A 22919-nucleotide genomic window follows, 5' to 3' on the forward strand; every position below is an offset into this window, starting at 1 on the left:
GAAGAAGGTTGGGCATATTGCCCTTATAAAAATCTGGCCTGAAGACCTGGCTGTCCCACTGCCTGCCGGTCAGCACATCACACGCCAGCCCTGCAGGTCCCCGAGCCCGCAGGGCCAGAGCCAGCTGAAACCAAAAAGCTTTGTGACTTTGTGAGCTGGTGCCTGAGATACTACCTTTTGCCTCTCAGATGAGTTTCTTAGGTTGGCCTACTTACTACACTAACAAAAAGAAACAGCGTTCAGTACCTTGCGAGTTTAAGTGGACTAAATTAGTGTTTGCTTACAGCCTAAAGGAAAAAAAAAAATAAATCCCGTATTTGGATTTTTCTTCTTAATCGTAGCTTTGTATCTATTGAAAGGGATTAATTACAGTCATTAAGTACTCGTCAAAGAATTCTGAGCAAATCAATTGACCACTTTTATAATTTTACTACAGCCCAGTAATACCGACTTCCTTACAAAAACCACAGAAAGGCTAATTTTGAGACAATGACTGGAAGACATAACAGAGGGCAGGAGCACAGCTCAAATTTACAGTTAGTACCCAAATGTAAGAGGTCTAACATGTGGCAGAGCACCACAACCTGCTATCAATCTGAAGTTCACATAGGGGATGTCTTAAGCATGTGCAAAGGCAACAGAATACCTTTCTCAGGGGTAATTATTTAAGGGGGGTGCCACTTGTTTCTGGACATGTTCTGCCTGCCAGTCTCCCAAAGGCAAAAACGTCTGAGAAGATGACGGGAATCCAAGACTCCCAACATTAGAAAGTCAAGAACGTTTAAACCCAAAATAAGGAACAAGAATATGGTATATGTAGAGCATCATTACAACATTTTTCTAAGTCATGATGATCACAGCATTTACATTTATAACTGGCATTTTTTTTTTATATTAATCCCATAATAAACCTCTACGGCTTCACCATATATCAAATAGCACATTCCAACTGTAGTCCAGTTCATTAAAAATAAAATGGTGCCTTCAACCATCCTTTGGCATATCTTTGCCATTTATACAAAGTTACCTAAGGAGTGTTGTATGAACAGGGCTGATCATACTCATTAGAATTCCGGGTAATTAGAATCTTAAGTACCCACTGCAGAAATGCGGTGCTCTCTCTCCATACGGTTCTGCACTTCAGCCTGTTACGGTGGCATCATTAAGGCGTTTAAGCTGCAATACACAGTTTTGAAGGTGAAAGTCTGCCAAGCTTCTATTCTGTTAAGACCATTTTGTGACGAGGTGAAGTCAATAATTTGGAAAACACCAACAACAGCTGTCTGACTGACCATGTGTCTGTTTTAAAAAGTCTATACTGGAATCCAGAAACTGAAAATAAATATGGACCCATGTAATTTGTTTAGTGATTCCCTTTTATTGTTATTTTTGTAAAAATAAAACATTATCACCATGATTTAATGCTGGGGCTTTTGAAGTATATGTTGGTTTAGATCGTTTCTAAAGCCCTCCTCCATTGGAAAAGGCATCTTTTTCCCCAAATTCAAGTCAAATATACTTGACACCTCAGAGAAAAAAAAACAACCAGAGATCTATAAAATTTCAGTAAGCTAAAATGGAAAGTAATTTCAGAATGATAATTTTATATAACAAAAACAGATTTTGAGATGATGGTACCCAATAGGTAATAATCATTATAAACAAGTAAAACATTGGCGCACCTAGCAAAATCATGTTATGTATATCTTTATTACAGTTTTCAGAATACATGGATTAACAATGGCCACGCTGTGATTTCATCAAATTCCTATTTTAATCATTACATACAAACACAGAGCTGTTTAAAAAATAGAAATGCATGAATTTTGTCTTTTTTTTGTCTTTTTTTCTTTTTTTTTTGGCATCAGTAATCACATGACTTCCAAAAGGGAAACCAAATGGTGCATGATAGCAGACTGACTAAACTGTAATAATTATTGTTCACATTCTGTGGCATATGTATCACCTCAAACAGTGCTAAAAGAAGCACTACAAGAACAAATCCTTCTCCTTTAACATTCTTCTAATGATATCAGTGGATGCTGAGTGACAGCTTGCAGGACTGCAGAATTCACAGGCTTACACAACTCCCTTTTTTGTGCACAAAAGCAATATGTGATCTGAAATAGAGACACCTGAAGCTGAGGGATTTGGCTTTATCTGCTTTGATTTTTAAAAAAAATATTTATTTACATCTTGTGTGCATGCGTGGGCGTGCGTGTAGGTACTGCAGAAGAAGAAATGTAGAGGTTTCTTACAATACTTATTTTAAAATGAGTAACTTGCAAATACAGTATGGCACGTAAGAGGTGGGCTTTACATTGCTCTATCACTTAGCATTTGTTATGCCTGACCTCTCAGCAATTTGAAGGCAAACATTAAAGTATATTTCAGCCAAGCCTTTGTTTAATGGATAAGAAGCAATTTACATATATAGGTAAGTTTGCTCCCACATAACTATGACCAGCTTTAAATATTTACTAGCTATATATCATTCTCAATATAGGAAGTACTAAATTCACCCATCAAAACAGGATTTGCCTGAGGGATGCAAAAGCCAAACATTGCAAAGTTTTTTTGATGAAAGCTATAGGAGGATTTCCAGAGACAAACCTAAAACAGCCTGATCCTCAAAGTTTTGCAAACCATTTGTATATTGGGGATGAATTTAAAGTCACTGATGAATTGTGGTTTGGATAAAAACCATGAAAACATTGTGTTTTTTACAGCATTTGTCTGAGGTAGTACATATACCACACACAAAAATGCAAAAATATACAGATATTCATAATTATTTGCATATTACAGAAAGGAACTATGGGAATGCTTGCATTTGTATCTGAATTCTCAAGAAAGAACAGATAATTTTAGGTAATGTTTTTCATATTGACCACGGTTGTCTAAAACCAGAACAAATTATGTAATGGTATTACTGGGAGTACTTCCTGAAGCTGTTTGTCAATGCCCTCTGAGGCACTAATTTTGTTTTGGCTTTAGCATCAGTTCGTAATATGACTAACCATTAAACCAAACATCACCCATGTGATGGGAAAGGCTATTTGTTGAATCACAAACAAACATACATGACAAACTGTGTTGCACTTTTTTATCAGTGAACCACATAAAACTTGAGAAAAAAATGTCTAGTGTCTTTACATTTCTGATCTGTACAGCCAGGAGTTAAGCAACAGAGATGTATATTTGTATATGATTTAAACATTTCATTCCCGTGTCAATTGCAAATTTAGTTCAATTCACTGCAAAGGTAAGATTATCTTCCTCTTAAATTAACTAAGAAATGTAAACAGTGTAACATCATAAAAAAACCTAAAAACCTCCTCAGTACTTGTAACTGGTAAAATGTGAATGCAAACAGATGTGCTGGTATATTGTTAACATAATGTCTCAGAGGACATATAGTGAAACATAATTAGCAAGAAATTTATGTATGAACCCTCCAGCGATTTTCTTTCTGGGATTACTTTGAATACAAATATAATTTAACTGATATATTTCGTTTTTTAAAATTAGAAAATAAGGCAAGTGCATTTCTGAAAAAGGTGCTACTCTCCTACACTTCTAGATAAACACGTGACACCTCTGAAAATTAGATCAATAATAAAAACATTAAAAATATCTGCAATTTAATATAGACTGAAAAACTATCAAAAGACAAAGTGACCAGCATCAATTTCAGAAAATATTTTAGACTTCATAAATACGAGCACCCTATATTTACATAAATTTTCTAAACTAGTTTTCCTTTGAAAGACACTTTTGTTCAAACAGATATGTCCATTAAATTATATAAATGTTTCAAATATGAAAAAAATAGTAGTAAAATAGAAGCATCAGATGATGTTATTTTGGATTTGCTTTTTTATTTTTCTAAGATTTGGTTCTTGAAAATCTGTACTCAGCTTTCACAGAGCTTTAAAAAAGAATATAACCCATGGAAATGAAAAACTCGTGCACTAATAACTACTGCTACAGTATAAAGATTCTGTTGTGAGCTTTTGAGTTTTCACATATGAAGATTATACCAATACTTGTAAGTCCCAGCAAAATGCTCATTTTAAAATTTGAATTCTAATACACTGTTGATTGTAGTACAAATTTATATAGACATTATGAACCTAATCCTTTTAAACTGGCTTTGTACATTAAGCACATTTTTATAACTGTAAATTTAGTAGTTCCATTTTTAAAAGTTATGCTAAATAGAAGGTTGATGGTGACCTTACATGAAACAGGATATAAATCTTTATCTCTCTTACTGATAAACAGGGAGACAGAATCCTGTTGCGTGCATTTTTTTTTCCTGAAGTACCATGTAATTCTTTAGTTTGCTACTAAAACCACAAAAAACCTCAAAGAGTTTAGGAAAATTGTTAGTTGACAGCACACATTTCACTAGGCTTCAGTCGTATTCCTATGTTTAGAGATATAGCAATAGGCAAACCCCTGTTTCCTTTGAAGACAATTTAAAAAAATAATAAATTCAATAAGAGATTGAAAAGGAACTGTACCTTTTCATACAAAAATTGGATATTGATCACTGTAGTTTGAAACTGTGAGAATTTATCCAAAATAAGTCAGACAGTCTTAAGAGTATCTTGCCAGAGAAGCAAAAAGAACCTACTGTACAAAGAACGCTTGGCTCAAGCAGTAGTGCAAAGTTACACTGCCCCAGTATCGAATGCTCCTCTAGAGCTAGCAGTTTGTGCACAGAAAACAACGTGACAGCTTACCTTCAAAATATTCGTTATACAACATTTAAAAAAAAGTTCCCTGTAACACCAGGCAATAAAAGCATTTGTAAGAATCCATCAATCAGTGAAAAGCAATAGTAATTTGAGAACAAGTGCCATCTACTACATAGTATCCCATTTTTTTTTTTTTTTAAATCATAGCTGAACAACATATGAGCAGTTCCACTGGAACTCCCATTTAAAATCCTCCATCCCATCCAGATAAGCAACGACCCTTTAGTAGGAAGGATGGTGAAGACTGACCTGAACACCAAGCAGACTGTACATTCAACTAGAGTCTGGGGAGAAAAGGGAACTACAGTTTCCCCTTGAGTGGCAGAACATACACAGTGTCAGCTACTACACTGACTGCTCACCTGAGGTACCGCAGTGCAGGGGGCCTGTACACAAAGTAGAATGGGAGGAACTTCCCCAAAAATCAGGCTGCTGCAACCACCGATCACTGCCATGCAGTGCTGCAGGCAGAACACGTGTCCTTAGCTGCTAAACCCTCAGCACTGAAACCCACCAGGAGAGATCCCGCTACGTATTTTACCTGAGAAACAGAGGAAAAACTCAGAGGCAGTTCTGAATAACTTCATAATGTAGCTCGTCTCTAAAAACCTACACACAGGTATTTTTAGCATAATTAAAATAGGACAATTGTATTTTCCCTAAAATATCTTTACAAAGAATATATAAGTGCATAATTAGAAAAATCCCTCCTTAGATATAGTTAAAAACATAGCCTGCCCTTGATATCATTTAATTTTGGTAAAATCCTATGCTCTGTTTTATTTATTAATTTTTTTTTAAAGCAGTGATAAGTAACTATACATCGTCATATCACCAAAAGTGTAGATACGTGGTATACCCTACTTGCAGACAAAATAGCTGAATCCACCAAGGCTTTACACTGAGATAAGGTTTTCAGCAACCTGATTGGGACTATGCGTTGCTTTTTGATGGTTACAAAAAAGATTCTGATAATGTAGACCAGCTCATCTCTGAATTTATTAACATACATTTTTATTATTTTTTCCTTTCATGTCCAAATCAGAACTGCAAATGGAATCCACAGCTGCATTCTTTCAACAAATTTGTATTTCCTTACCTATATAAAACATAACCTAGAAATCCCCAACTCCTTTCATGTAAATTGCCAGCTTCAGAAAAAAAAAAAAAAAAAGAAAAAAAGAAATAAAAGAAAAAAAAGGGGGGAGAAAAAAAGAACATAAGAAAATAAGATATATATCGTACTGTTTAACACTGTTTACAGATCTTGGTAGTTGGGGTAATAAGATACAGTATGTGGATTATTTAGCAATAGCTTTTAAAATACATAATATTTATACACCTTCTCATTTAATCAATACCAGTATTCCTTTATGATCATTGCCAATTTGCATGATGAACTCTTTTCAAAGTATATCCATTTAATTGCAAATAAAAAGATTCACTAATTCTTTGGCATCAAAAGAATCATACAGCTGCGATTGTTCCATTGTGGCGAGAACGAGACCTTTCCAAAGTTACTCGTCTGTTATCTGTAATACAAAGAGAGGAAAAAACAAATCACCATATGATTTGAAACATGGATAATGCAATGTCAAGAGGTTTTCAAACAGCCCTGAAAATAATTTCAAATGATATGTAAATAAGTAACTAGGAGACTGGATCAGAGAAGTTTCACACTGCAGCTGCCAGAATGAGTTCAAGAGTTCTGCAATCAGCAATAAATTACTTTCTTGATCAGAGAAGCTGGGTGATAAAAGCATTAGGAGGATCCTGAAACGCAGTCCCCTTGGAAACAGCACGCAATAAGTAAAATTCTGGGTAAAAATCTTATTTTATAAACAATTTATGCACAGAAGCTCTGGAAAAATAAATTTCAAGTTTCATGAAAACATACTGACCAGTGTGGTGGTGAGAAGCCTACTAGATGCTACAAATATAAAAGCGCTAACACTGTTCACCGTAATTTGGTACAGAGTTAAAAATAGAACAGTTAAATCAGCCACTTCCTAAGCACTTCCTGATTGTGCAATGCGAACAACTTTTAGTATAAAATATTACACAGTAATTATTGCAATGAATAATAAATACGTCTCTATCACAGGGAAACAATCATGGAGTACCAGCCACATTCCTAAATGCCTTTAAAATAAAATTTTAAAGCAATGAATATACACATGCACACACACACACACAAAAAATAGGACAGAAAATTAACTCCCACTTAGTTTTCTGGGAGTTTTGATTTTTCTTTTTTTAAAATGTCCTGCCACATGCCTTTTTTTTTTTTTTTTCAGGGTGTGTGTGTGTGACTGCTTACTTTTGACCCAGCCTTTTCTATTCTCTCCTGTCATATTCAGGTTGCTGCTCTTTGTTTGCACCAGAACACTATCTCCATTGTTACAGCATCAGGGTGTCCCACTATATGGCTGGAACTCCTACGCAGTCCTGGATTATTATCAAACTTCAGAAGTAAAAAATCTGACAGACAAACTGCAGGCAAGCAGGTTTTCTCAGCTTTTTTCCAAACGAGCTGAATTAGCTCTATCTGTTCCCACAGCGCTGCAGACTCTAACAGCATGTGTTACTGGTAGTGCTGTGGGAGGGTGCTGAACCTGGGCCAAGGCATAAAACGCATGACCCCAACACGTCTGATGGGCAGAAATGCAGCTTTTCAAAAAGCTATTGACTGAATCACTGTTCCAGAGACCAGGGGACAGGCTGGAGTAAGGACCAATCTGGGGTCCCACCAGTGTGTACAAACACGTGAAGGGAGGCTGCAAAGGGCCCGGAGCCAGGCTCTCTTCAGTGGGGCCCAGTCAGAGGAACAGAGGCAATGGGTGTAAACTGGACCCTGAGGTTACTTCTGAACACGAGGAAACAGTTTTTTACTGTGAGGGTGACCAGGCACTGGAACAGGTTGCCTGGGGAGGTTGTGGAATCTCCACCCTTAGAGAGATCCAAACGCTGTCTGGACATGGTCCTAAGCGACTGGCTATAGGTGACCCTGCTCGAGCTGGGGGGGTGGACGAGATGACCTCCAGAGGTCCCTTCCAACCTCAACCATTTCATGATTCTGTTCTAAGCTAATGAAGCCAGAAATGGTCCCAGCACATTAAATAAGGTTCTGGAGAGGACAAAGGAAGTAATCTCTGTGATCTGTTCCTGGACAAAGAACAGGGGATGCCTGTGGAGATCTGCAAATTGCTCTGCAAATCAACTTTCCTTTTCCCTGTTCACTGAAACTGTCTCCAATGCTATAGGGAATTAACGGCTCCTTTAGCAAGATTATTAGTTCTTTTTATAGTTCTGCCTTGCCTCCTTTTCCCAATGAATCTATCCATGCATAAAGTATTCAAATTACCCTAAGTCAATCCGTTTTGCACAGGAATAAATCTCTATACTGGTTGCAGTGTCACTAGGCACTGGAAATTAAAGCACAAAAATGCTGTCTAAAACCCGTGGAGGGAAGTTTCCAACTCCAGCGTGCTGCTCTTCCCCCGTAACACTCAGTAGTAAAGAGTGTAGCGACACTTGCTCTCAATGGGTGAGAGTGCCTTCACCAGCAGATTATTTCTTGACTGAATTTCACGATTGTCAATGGTTGTAGAGGTTAAAAACAGATTAAGAGTCTAAGAACTGTTGATTTCTCCATACTTGTTCATCTAGATTTCTCTCTTTTCTGTTTTATTTCATCATAGTAGAAACATTTCCTGCAAATGACAGTTCAGATTCTCCTGTAACTGCACAACTGAGATGGGACTTAACACAAAAAAGAGAACTTTAAAAACTAGAAGCATTACCATTTCCTTCTTCAGCTGATGACAAAGTATTTTCCCAATTATTAGAAGTAATCTATTCTTTTAAATGATTTTCAGTTTTTAAATAGAAAATTACATTTTCTATTACAGACAATACAAAATCTGAAAGATTCAAGAGAGACTGGAAAGAACCACAAGGTTCTAATCAAGCAAACTGGGGTATAAAGAGTCAGTGACTACCAGTAAGAAACAATGTCAGCATTTGCAAGACATTTTTCTGCAAAGCTTAGAGCACTTTATAGTGAGTCTTACTAAACCAAAGGCAAGTAGGATATATTTACACTTTGATAAAATTTTCACTTTGTTATAAAAAAGGGATGGGATGATATAGATTTAGTTATTGTCAATGTGAAATTTTAACGTATCTGAAAATTTTGGACGTTAATATGAAGTATTTCTTGTTCTTTAAACAGAGACTTATTTTAATCAACAGTGAATCATATTCACTGTTGAAAAAAGGCTGAAGCAACCTTGTGCGTGTGCATATATACATCTGGTTAAAAGAAACAAGCATTAGTATGTGTACAAACATATATACAAACACAAAGGAATGACTCATTTCTTCACTAGATGTAAAATGTGCTTGTTTATATATAAACATTTGTTTGGTTAAAACAAAGGGTTTCATATCAGGGTCTGAAGTTGGATTGCACTGATATTTCAGTGACTCAAGCAACAATTTAAAAAAAATCATGACATTTTCAGCATACACATTCAGTTACCCCCAGTGGCTCTATTTACCTTTTTTTAATGTTACAGACTATATTCAATACAATACAAAGAAAGACTGTCTTACAAACATGACTACGGCTAGTGTAGCATAAAACTACGTATAACTTCAATAAATAGTAAAACTATTCACTTGTTGGGGGGTGGTGGTGAGGAGGGAAAAGGAAAGACAGTAGCAGAAGCCTAAAGGAATTCAAAATTAAGCCAAAAGCCATTGCCAAAGTCCATCTCTTTTAAAAGTAGGGCATTTAAGAAGCATCTCCAATGCTCATATTACAAATATTTTAATCTGTCTCAGAAATGAACACATGAACTTAAATGTGGTCTCTCAATCAGCTGAATGGACCTTTTCTTGTAGCAGTAAAAGGTAGACCAATGAAGGGCTAAAATGGAAAAAAAAGTGTTATTTTTATATCATAAAATAATCTTTTAGCTAGCTGGATCAAATTCAAATGAAATAAATACACAACTAAATGCTGAGAAATCAAATTGGTAGCTCCTTTTTAGTACATATAATACTGGAATGTAATCTTGACCATGCAAACTTTACACCTCCACTGGAAAAAATATATGGATTTTGTTATAATTATTACTTGCCCAAGTCTTTTTGCACTCAATATAGAACCAAGATGGGAATAAATAGTATCTACAACATATTTGTAGAGGTGCTTTTGATACATACAATTCATTCACTGTGTAATATCAATCTACTAATGTAATAAAAAAAAAAAAAAAAGAAAAAGAAGCAAACCCACAATCAGCTTAGTGTATAAATACAATGAATATTTGCCATGAAGTAAATAAAATCTAAAGGTTGGGTTTAGACAATGTATTATGATTTTATGGACTCTGACAACTTCATCCTTAAGATGTTCTCCCTTATACTCTGCATGTATAAAGTATTAGAAATTACAATCAATTAAAAACACACTGGTAGGGGAGTGGAAAATATTTTTGCAAAAACTACAATCTGTAAAATGTATTTTTCCTTTCCTTAATGCTCCTTCATTAGTTCTGTTATTAAAGGAGAAGTCTCAATAGCTGCAACAGATTTATTAACTCAGTAGCATGTTACCAACAAACTTGGTAATATTAGGAGAAAAATAAATAGTATTTTGCAGAACTGCAATACTATGATTAAGTGACTTTTCCGTTTTGCTTTCTGCTTATTCACTCTTCCAGGTAGTAACTTTATGCTCTCCTAATTATAAACCTTACTTTTTATGAGCAATCAATGCTAGTAGTAATAGAGATGTTGTGCAATCGAACGAACTAGTCATGACTCAGATATCTGATAATAGTCTATAAAAGCATAACTCAAAGGTACTCAACTGGAATTTGTATTATCCACAAATAACAACCACAAAACCAGTTCTCTTTGACATGCCTTATATTAAAATTATAGATGTATTATAACCTGCTACCTTGGGCCTGGTACCTTAGTTGACTAATTCTCCAAGATTAAATATTTTTTTTTCCCACTCAGTTAAAGCATTAAAGGTGTTTCTTTGTGCCTTAATTACAGCACTCAATTCAAACACTAGACTGATTTTGAAATCTTATTTCCCTGCAGACGTTCCTAGACTGCTCATCAGATTATCTAAGTTCCCCCCAAAGGTAAATAACTGCAGCACCCCTTGACTAGCATTAAAAAAACCCCAGCACCAACTATGCCCTAAAATCACACACACACATACACCCCCCCAACCAACAACCAGACATGACTGGTGCAGATAGCTACCTTTTGCCCTTCTTTTAAAACAAAAGGTTGAAAAATTAATCTATATGAGAAAGTAAAACACCTAAATGTTGTAAGAAAATGGGCTAAAAAGAATACTGGGGTTTTCAGGAATAAAATATTAACTGAACTATTTTGCCTTCTTTAAAAACAGAGATCACAGGGCCGTCACACCTGAACAAAACTTATTTGAAATACTGTCTTAGTTAATAAATACAATGTGAGAGCTTAAACAAGTGCCAAATTGTTGAATCTGAAAAGGGGTAGCTACAGCATTGGGTACTCAGCTAGCAACCGTTGTGCTTGAGCACATGCTGGAAGGCATGAGCTCCAGTGAGAACTCTGAAATGCTAATTTATTTAAAAAGCTCACACCATTAACTTGTACGATCACTACTTTTTTTTTTTTCTTTTCCCTCCTGACTAACCACTCCAAGGTGAAAGAATTAACCTTCCCATAGCTGACAATAATAAAAGTTGTTTAATGCTCAGAGAAAGAAGGTACCAGCTTGAGCTGACCTAAAAATGACCACATGAAGAAGGTAAAAATACTCAGTAATGAATAAAATATTCCAAGTTTCATCTTTCTGAAATAAATTTGACTATGCAAAAGATGCAGAAATGCATGCTGTAAGGGAATTTGTATGGCCCTATGCCTTTGGGAATCAATGAAGGCATTTATACCAAACATTTATTTATTCATTCATGCAAACTTTTATTAGGAAATCCTACTGAAACACATCCTGTTTTCCTGAGCAACCAAAGGGGAAACCCTCATACAGTCCCAGGTACTTCAGCAAGCACCACAAATGTATATGACATGGAAAACAATCAGAAGAGCAAGTTAATTTCCTGCAAATATGGAGTGATTACACACACAAAAAAGATAAATAGTAAGATGGTCATTTATGAATGTTCTAAATGGATTAACTGTCACAACTGATGATAATTCCAAGGAGAAAACAGTGCATCTTTCGATAGTGATGACACTGGCATTTCTTCTTTAGAAAAAGCTGGAAATCTGAATTGCACTTTACAGAGATAACTAAACATTTTCTATATCTTGTCAATGATTAGAACTGGGACAAGGTATACTAAATTTAAATCACTTTAGCCTGGGTAGCCTCTGGTTTCCTCCTTGAACCCTTGCTGTTGTTTAACCCCAGCCAGCAACTAAGTACCACACAGCCGCTCGCTCACTGCCCCCCGTGAGATGGAAAGAAGAATCAGAAAAAAAGTAAAACCCATGGGTTAACAACAGTTTAATAATTGAAATGAAGTAAAACAGACTACTACTACTACCACCACCAATAATAATTGTACGGAAAAGGGAGATAAAAAGAGGAAGAGAAATAAAACTGAAGGTGGGGGGTGGGATCCAACAAAAAGAAACCAAGTGATGCACAATTACAACGGCTCAGCACCCACCGACAGGTGCCCAGCCAGTCCCTCAGCAGCCGTCTCCCCAGCCAACCCCCCCCCCCCAGTTCACATACTGAGCATGACATGACATGGGACGGAACATCCCTGTGGCCAGCTGGGGCCATCTGTCCCGGCTGTGCCCCCTCCCAGCTTGCTGAGCCCCCCAGCCTGCTGACGGACAGGGCACGAGAAGCTGACAAGTCATTGACTTTGTATAAGCCCTACTTAGCAACAACTGAAAACATCCGTGTGTTATCAACATTATTCTCATCCCAAATCCGAAACACAGCACTGCACCAGCTACTAGGAAGAAAATTAACTCTATCCCAGCTGAAACAGAACAGCCAGCTATGCACAAGGAAAACTGAAGCCAAGTTACAATGTCATTGGATGTAACAGCTTATTATCTATTGCTTTAAAGAGCAACCCATAACGAGAATTAACTTTATTATTTTTCATTATTGACTGCATGCACCTTCGCCAACTTAGCTTACCCACAATGAAAGGTAAATCTTTTTGGAACTTGGAATTGAAAGAACGTAAGACAGAAGTAGGAACGATAGACAGTGTAAAACAGCAGGGAAGCCCATCAGTCTCCAGCACCTCTTTAACAGCTACACATGAACACTGTTCTCGATATTGCCTGGCCTGTACCTATGACATTATTAGAGAATACCAGCTAAGAAATGAGTTACTCAAGGAAAATAAGAGCTTCAAAACTGTTGTCTGCGTCTAGAACAAAATCCTTTTGAGAAACAGAACCTTCAGAAAAAACAGCTCTCCTCATGTCAATTCTGTTTTCAGTCCATCTCCGTGAGATTTGATTTCGAACTGATCTTGCAAAATGTGTGGCCTATATAAAAAAAACCAAACCAAACCAAAACAGCAACAAGGTAAAAATCAGTATGGGAGAAATGCAGCCAAAATAACATCTCAGAAGAACTCTCTGAAACAGACAGCTCTTTCTGAAAGATCTTTACTGCAAATACATGAAACAAGCAAATAAAACAGTTTTCTAACTGGGTTAAGGGAAACTGTAAAGTTAATATGTTTTCTTTCAAACTTGTAGTATTTTAAACATGAATATTTCAACTTCAACAGGCACCCTACACATGCCTGGCACAATCTGAACTAGACCGTTTATAACCATCATACTGGATCGTTTTACATTCATTCGGATTTGATATTTTTGTAACCAAAAAAGAGAAAAGATCAAGTGATACGACATCCCTGTTCTCAGCTTTTTTTTCCTGAACAGAATCTCAAATTCTTGACAATCAAACTTAAATGACAGCTAAATTGGTTATTTTAGCATCAACTTCAAAGAGAACATTGAGATTTCAAGCAAACCCTGTAGCTGTGAGGTCAGACTATACAGCCTGTTTTATTTTGGTTTAAGTCTGACCCCAGACTTTCATGTGAAAGCTGAGCGATAACCTGAGCATATACACTGTATATGTTGTTACGATGGAGAAAAAGGAACTTACCCTTAGCCCAAAGAAATAGCAGGGGTGGGGTGGGGTATGTGATTTTTGTATCTTTTTTTAAAGTTCTCAAAACCAGATGGCCTATATAAACAGCTGAAACATTAATTATAAAGGCATCATGTGTTTGTCTTATAATAATTTAAAAATCATGTTCTTGACCTGGCTTGGTCAAGTGGGATGCTTACCAGTATATTGACATGTAGAGAAAAGGTGTTGTAGAGTAAGAAAAGTTTTTAGAATAAGTAAGGGGGGAAGGGAAAAACAAAAGGTTCTGTGTAGCTGTTAGGAAGATTTCTAGGATAGGAAGAAAAAGTATTATGGAGAACTAACAGACTTATAAAGGACTTCTCTCCAGACTGAATGGTTCCTCCTCTGAAAAAAGGAGACACACACATCTACCTCTTGAATTATCTGCAGAAGTCAGGAGTGCCAAAATTATCATCATAACATAGGAAGCCTTAAGGTCAGATAGAGTTGTATGCAGATATGTATTCTGTTTGAAAATACTTGCTTCAAAAGCATTAGTCATTTCGATAACAGACAGTACCTTCATTTTAAAAAGGTTTCCAGACCAGCCTATGTCTACAATTTCTCATTGAGTACATGTGGATGTTTGAATTCTTTTTAACTTGCTAAATACAAGTTGTTAATATCCAGAAGCACTGTAGTACAGAGCCAAGTCTAAAATAAGGAGAGCTAAAGGACTTAAGTCCTGACACAAAGGGGTTTCACTAAGATTAAAAGGGAACAAAGACACATCTAATCTTACTGCTGCTAGTCAGACCCAGCTTGCTGGGCACCGTTAATTGTAGCCTTTGAGTCGCATGAAAATGCAGCACATCAGTAAAAAAGCCATTTATTTATGTTCAATGTATTATGCATTAAAACGCTTTAAAAAAGAATAATGTGAGAAGTTTTAATGTTAAATGGCATGTGTGATGACATTTACCAGCTCAGCGCAACCCAGCTGTGACCACCGTCAATACAGTATGGGAACACAATAAAAGTAGCACTTTTGCAACCAAAATCTAGGATGTTGTCCATCTGCATTACAATTCCATTAAGCAAATAAATACTTATCCTATTATAGAGCTGAAGAGAATTTAATAAACTTAGATATTTATGGAATAAAAATGGATTTATAAACTATCTTCAAGTAATCTGTTTAAAATAAATTTTACTATTGCTTACTCCAAGCTTTAAAGATTTTAAAAAATTATAATGAATTGGCCCAATAAGCTAAGATTCCTTAAACCTTTAAATGATCTGTTTAATATTTTAATTTGGCTTTGTTTTCTTTGTTAATAGTACCACTTGGGATACGCATTGAAAGCTCTTCCACTAGAGTTGCAATGGAAAAGCCTTGGTTTGAGACAACACATGCCTGCCTTAGGGGTTACAAGACAAATCAATCTATTTTTCTCCTTTCCTCCAAGGGTAATTGGCCTTTAAAATCACAGAGGAAAATAGGCCTTCATGTCAGTACAGTGCAGGCACATACACAGCTATTTTTCATTTCTTTTTCAGTTTGAATTCTCAGCTGAGAAATAAGCTTAGAAAGGTGGGAAAATAAAAAGAAGGTGAAGAGGAATGATTGCATCAGTACAAACCCTCTCCAGTAAGAAAGCAGCCCTGTGACCAGTGCTGGAATCTGGATTTACTGAAACCTGCTAAAAATAGCTGTCATTTTCCTAGTCAGTATTTTTTATTCCTGTTTGTGATTCAGTTTACTTGATTTTTTTGTGACAGCCTGTACCACCAACATTTATGGAGATCTGTCACAGGATTTAGTTAAACTGAGAAGTTATAATTACTGCTTCATTTCCCATACAGTCTCACAAAATAGTACTGATTTTTACCTCCTCCTTACAAAATCACCTTTTTCAGGCAGCCATCATGGCTATGAGTATCCCCTACAATCCTTATGCTGTGCTACACACACAATCATGTATAAACTCACAGTTTCAGATTTAAAATACTGTTAAAATGTATACAGTAAATTTTATCCTGGCTATTGAATTGCTTCAAAGCAGTGAAACTCATACAAGAGCCTTCATATTTTTCTTATTGTTATTGAAGGTGATGTGCAATACATTACTCATATACCTCTAGTGAGAAATTCTCATTGGAAAATATTTTCCAGTGCATTAAGATGAGTAATTAGCTGAACAACAACTGATACACAAAAACAACAACAACGAAGTCCAAAAAAGTCAAAACAACGTCTGTCTCTTAAAAACAGTACTAAAATTCCCTTGAAACAGAGCACTGAACGTGTACCACTAAACCTTTAATGTGAACTTGCTCACTGGGAGGGTGTATACAGGTGTAAAGCAATTATTAGATTTGATATCTGAATGAACTCAGGTTCCCATTAGAGCCTGAATGCTTCAATGACCCTATTCTTTTCCTCCGAATGCTCCCAGACCTGACCAACTTAATTATTCTGACTAGTGAAACATTTAGGACATGAACATATGATTTGTTTTAAACCAAATGAGACAACTGAAAGTACTTCCTAAAATAAAATAAAATAAAATAAAAAAAGTAAAGAAAAGAAAGAACAAGATATGTGATGCAATGTGTCGAATCCTGGAAGAAGGTCAGGTCTAAGTAACAGTAACAAAGAAACAGAAAAAGAGATCCATTGCAATAAAATTGCATTTAATCAGATATTTTCACTTGAACTTCTCATTTGTAACCTTTATTGCATCTCACGTACAGGGGAAAAGGTGTATCTTATGAATCAGAAGGCTGAAACAAATTTCAGAGAGTAAATACTAGGTCTGCTTCAGTAAGGAAAAACCCCAAACCTCAAACCACAGAATTATGTCTCTTCTTTCATGATTACACACACACTTTTAACAATTGTCTAAAAGTAAAAGTAGATCCTCTAATAAAAACCCCCACAAGAATTTAATGGCAGAGAGGACAGATTTGCTGATATAGAAGATGAGTTTCCTATTTTAATTGTTCCTACTATTTGACTGTGAAGGAAAAGTGCATGACATTGCAAAATTATCTATTCACATTTTAAACAGATTTGTTCTGAAGCTAACAAACCATACTCTTCGTAAATATTGTAATTTAAAATGGCTTCCAAAATGTCCTATTCCCAGCTCCCCTATTAACACTACTGCTCTTACAATTTGCATTTGCTTAGAAAGTTGACTGTAAGGTTACAAACAGGACAAAGAAATAAAGACAGTAATAGGTTCTGAACTCCCAAGTATACAAGCAGCCATAAAGTTAGCATCTTCTCATCCAAATGCATTTGTCCTTAAAAAGAATCAAACTGACACCGAAGTGGTCCCCTTGCCCCTTGCCTCCTTTCACTAATGATATGTAATGGCTGCTGAGCCTGCAATAAACGTGTTTATGTCCAGCTAGATTGCCATCATTTTACAATCTAATCTGATACTTTTAAGAAAGAATAAAGTAGCGAGAGACCAGCACCAGCTTGTGCTGAAGGCATTTCTTGACATCAGCCTTCACTTCGCACTTCAAATGGAAGTATTCGATTTGACAAAACATACAGAAAGTCAAGAGAGAAGACTCTTCACCTCTTCTCCAAAACTGCCTGATAGAAGTCAATACCAATTGCTTTGCAAAGTTACAGTCAAAACCTGACAGATGAAAGTCAAAGGGGAAGCTTTCCAGCTATTCCTTACAATATTTTATTAAAGAGTGGCGTGCAAATGTGCTTGTCTCAGTAGGATCACCCCCACCTGCACTCCTCATTTTTATCAGTTAGCAGGTTGAATACTGGAAGTTGCATCTCCCATTCATAGGTGCTTTATTCTTTGCATATAACTTGAACTCAAAGATAGAGGGGGAGGGGGGGGGGGGGGGGAAAAGAGAAACCTCTTTTTTCTATAAAGGACCTTCTTTCAGAACAGTAGTTGGATAACACTCCTGAAGAGCAAGGATTTCCTGCTGGTTCATGTAAACTGGCTACCACAGTTTTTCTCCATACCCAGAAAACTACAGCCCCAGTCAAAAGCAAACAACTTTCCCTGTAGCCTGCAAAAGTCTCTCCTGTATTTTTTATGCATCAGAAATAAATTCTCTTTCTATATATATATATATATAATAACTGCAATAACTTGTAGTCTACATGTAAAATGAAATATTTTAAATAATACAATAAAGGCAGACTATCCATAATTATTTTTTGATTAAATAAAATATCAGCATTTTTTATTCATGGCTAGGTTAACATTTACAATTCAGCATTTTGCAATATTTAAATGGAATTGAATATGCTATGAGAAAACTTAAAGCTACATCACTCCTGTATGATGGGCTGGCACAGGCTGCAGTCTTCTGTGCCCATCTGCACCTTCATGGAGTAACACGAAAGAGAAGCTCCCGTCTGAGCCTGGCAAGATGATCTCATCACTACCTGCTCCTTCCCTACACACCCCAACCAAGAATAACTAGATACTGCACGTGATTTACTCCAAATTATTTGCAACAAAGGCATATACAGGCTATGTGAATGTGAAGTGTGGCTTATTAAAAGAATTAAATTCTTTTTTAATTGAAGTAATTTCAACTATAGATGGCAGACTCTGAGGTAAAATATAACAACTTTTCAGAACATAGGAGTCTAATTCCTTTCTTGGCTGAGCACAGACAAGTCCATTATGATTCAACATGAGACCTCGGTGCTCACATAATGCAGAATTTGACCCTTTTTGTTCATACAAAAAACAAAAGTATATAAGCAGTTAATGCTTCGACGGGGCTACGAGTTGCCATTAACAGCTCAAAACAGTTCGTATTTATTAATACTTGTACGAGGGGTGTTATTTTCTAAGGCTTCCTGTGCTATTTCAGTAACAACTCTCTCAGATTAGTGGAATCTCACAATTAACACCTTATCACGCCATAATCCTGGTTTATTTTGGTTGCAGTCTGCCACTGTGTCCCTTCCCCATCAAGACAGCTCTGTCGGACAAGGACCTCACAGGAGGAAGGGCAGGGGCAGCGTGTGATTACAGCACCTGAATCTGTTATTCAGAGGGCTCCTAAGAACCTGCGAATATTTTAGGAAACGGCCCTTTTGCAAAGACTAAGGAGACTACTATGTTTAGGTGGACTATTATTGTCTGCTTTTTAAAAACAGGTTTAAAAATGCTATGGCTTTTTAAGACCACACATAAAATATTACTTCCACATGAGTCTAACTGTCTAAATGAATCCCTATTTAGAAAAAAAAAAAGCAATTAAATAAATATGGACACAACAAAATATGCATAGATCTTCTTTCTGAAACTTCTTTCTGAGGCCAAGCCCTTTTTCCTTTCCCAGATGCACAGCTACAAACACTTCCTTTACTAAACAGCGAGCTGTGACAGTGCTGACAGCCTATGCTACTCACTGTGAAGGGGGCCCTAAACATTATTTTTTTTCTGTATTAAAAAGAAGACAAGGTATGGCTTGGTAGAAACTAAAGAACACATCCTATTAGCAACAAAAGTATGTAGCAAGAAGCAAGTTCCACAAGTTTAAAATAACAATTTCACTTTATTTTAAAAGAAAAATATACAATATAGAGCTAAAAAGAAGTTAAGGTCTTTAACTGACAGAGATTTCTTCATCCCACTATTGCTACCAAAAATACTCTTCAGGTCACCAATTAACAGATGATGACTTATTACAACCCACAAGTATGGCACTCTCTAGGCAAATGTCAAAACTGGAAAACTAACCGGAATCTTTCAACCTCTCAATACCAGAGCTATAAACTTTTATGAAATTACCTAATGCTTATGAAAGGAGCTCCAGAGCAAGCAACGCCAAGGTTAGCATTGATTGTCATGGGTTCTGTCAGGGAGTGATACAGCCTTAATATTGCTTACAGATTTAAAAAAAATATTTTGTTAAATGTGGGTGTGTTGTCTTAAGCACATTTAGTTGAAATTAGCTTACACTACAATTTAACACTAGGTAACAGATGAACAAGTTAAATGAGAAGCATTTTTCCAGGAGTTTTTAACTACTCTTGTGATTCAAAAATAACTACATCCAAGTGCTAATGCCAACACTCATAATATGAATAAAAACATTTTTACATACGTGAATGCTAGGAAAGCAGAATGATGGTAATGTGCTGACTACACCAGAAAATTAGTCCTTCCCTCTTAACTTCAGGCATGACCTTGTTACTTTAAATAACATACTCATCCAAAAACCTGCTGCAAATAGTCTATAGTCTTTTCTCTTGGAGATCTTATATAAACAGACTACTCTCTGCCCCTTTAGGTGTTAAGTTTATGTAGTTGCCTAATCCTAATTAAGATAATATAGGACTGCTGTTTATGGACCCCTACCTGTTTGCTGCCTTGTGCCATGCAGTCTTGGCTTCTCTGCAGCTTTACTGTCCTTCTGGCTCACCGAAGAACTAGTTATACTGTGTTAGAAAAATCCACTTCCCCAGCTCCACTGAGCAGGGAGAATTGCTGTTCTATGCTTTCAGGTCTCACTTGGTTACTGCATTGTTTCTGGAAGTTAAACTACCTCATATCAATTGCTCACAATCCTCCTGTGTTCTCTGACCTCTTTGTCAGTTATTAATTTCCTTAATACATTATCTATCAGTTAATTCTTCCCTGACATACTAAACTTACACTACGTTAGAATTCTCTTAAAGATAACACTGATAGCATAGTCCAGCTTCTGCACTGATTAATTGAAAATGAGCTGCAACTGTGCAAAGGGGAACTGAGAACTGCTGGGCAGATCTGTTCTGAGCAGGAACAGAAAATCATCTCTACTTGGTCAATTCTTGCACAAGCCAGATACCGCAAATCCCAGGTAACAGACACAGCCAAAAGGAACCCTGTTTTTCACCTTTTTGTTTAGCTAATAAACAGTCATTAGATGCTCCTGTCATTTATTTATGCTTCTATCAGCAAGAATCTGAGGCACAACATACAACAAAGAACTGGTTAAATACGTTCCCCCACCTGATTACATTACAGGAGAACATGACTTCCCAAGACTGTAATTTCTTGGCTCCAACAGTGATCAAGACAGAAAGATTAAAAAAATAAAATAAAAGATCTCAAATGCTTTACCTTACTAACTTAAAGGTAAGCCTCATTTCTCTTACTGTTTCTTTCAATTTCCTCTCCATTCTCAGCCTTTTTCATCACAGAACATAAACCAGTAACTATTACACAGGTTTTTTTGGAGCCCTCCAACTTCCTCTCCACACTGAACCAAATCTACTCACACACCCAATTTTGCTTTAATTTGTAGGTGAACCAGCTTCTTTTTTACCTGCTTTTCCCTCTCAGCATTTTCAGAACATGGCTAAATAGCCTTTCTTCCAAAAATTTTGTATCCCACAACATCAGGTAAGCAGCCCAGCATCCCCCACGCCACTCCACATCTTGAAAAAGGAGACGGTCACTCAGTCTTTTTATCTAACCTGATGCAGCGGAACTAAACAAGCCCACTTATTCAGCTCATGATACGTGTGTGAATGTAAAGCTTGAAGAAATAAATTCATTTTCACTTGGGCTGGATACGAAGCAGTACCGACAGCTTACACAAAGATGCTCAGGAAGATTTTGCAATTTACATTCAGCTCTTCACCCTTCTCGAGACAGAAGCGACAGAAGGGAAGGGTAGGGCAAGGGTTGCTTGGCTGTGTATAAGGTTGCAGAAAAGGCCAGAACAGGTCACTGCTGACAGTGCAGAAAGATGAGCAAGTCATTCAGGGACAAATGTGGCCTTAAGCATCTTCTGAACACACTGGGCTCAGTTTGCTAATAAGGGTGAGGGTTGTTGGGTAACCTCCTTCACTGTCACATGGAAGAGACTTCAGAATTCTACATCTCCTCATAGATACCTTCCAGACTTGAAAATAATGTTTTGTGCCACAAAATAAACATTATTTTCCCTTCCAACATTTTTTCCTTTTAAAGGTCTAGTTTGCAGTACCACTCCAAAACTCGTTTTACCATACAAAAAAGGAAATTCTAAATTTAGGTGGAAAAAAGTCAGGAGCCTCTGTCTGGGGTGGGAGAGAGCAGGAACTTACACAGATTTCACTGCCAGACAAAATGATTAGGAAAATACAACCTTAATACCACTGAAATAATATTAATCCATCAGATCTTTTGCCCAAAGCTGCCAATGTTGTTTAGAATTATGTTTCGCTGTATGCAAACAGTTTTAACTACAAGCTCTTTCAATTTCATCCAAGGGAATATTTTTTTTCACATTTGAACTAGTTTCATCTTCACAAATAACAAAGTCAGTGTATTAATGGCTTATTATGATTATTATCATTAATTATGATTCATTAGACACTTTTAACTATCACCCACGTCTTCCTTTTGTTTTCTTATAACTCCTAAAGCCAAGCAAATCTGGTTGCTTTTAAAGGTAAAGCAACAAAAATCATGAACAGCTTGTCCACTGTTCACCAGGAGCAGAGTGAATCAGATCTCAGAGCAAAAAAATGAAAAGCCTGTTTTGTTGAATTAAAATTTTGATCAAAAGACGTGTTACCTTTTTGTTTGTGCTCTTTTTAACTAGATGGTTTAGACAGCTTTTTCTACAAAATAGGACTGAGACTTTGCTGAACATTGATAATAAATCTTGTTGATGTCAAAATAATTCCCTTGCACTACTCAAGGAAACAACAAAGTAAACTTAAGGAATAAATTAATTTTTGAGGCTCTTAAACTTCACCAGCTGTTTATGATGGATGAAAAAAACGATTAGCAAACTTCTGCGATTTTCCAACCTAATATTTCAGTAGAAGATACCAAGAAAAACAACAAATAAAAGAGTCTGCATTTCAGCTTAACAACTTGTCTTCCAAGTTAGCTAGGTTTTGGACAGAGAAAGCTATCTCTACAGACTTTTTCTTTTTTTGTGAGGATGTGAACTTTTTAACATGTTGTTTTAATTCTATGAAATTGACATCTGTGATC

At 36.4% G+C, this 22919-nt stretch overlaps 1 protein-coding gene across 1 annotated transcript in view; it reads right to left on the reverse strand.

Annotated features, from left to right (window-relative positions):
• Positions 1-1691: 1691 nt before the first annotated feature.
• DIAPH2 (diaphanous related formin 2) overlaps positions 1692-22919 on the reverse strand; it is a 243897-nt gene continuing 222669 nt past the window's right edge. Inside the window, exon 28 of the mRNA XM_055817800.1 lies at positions 1692-6298. Within this exon, the coding sequence (XP_055673775.1) occupies positions 6234-6298 (65 nt within the window). The 3' untranslated portion in view covers positions 1692-6233. The remainder of the gene's footprint in view (positions 6299-22919) is intronic.

This window comes from Falco peregrinus, chromosome 13 (genome assembly GCF_023634155.1).
Source record: "Falco peregrinus isolate bFalPer1 chromosome 13, bFalPer1.pri, whole genome shotgun sequence".
NCBI lineage: Eukaryota > Metazoa > Chordata > Aves > Falconiformes > Falconidae > Falco > Falco peregrinus.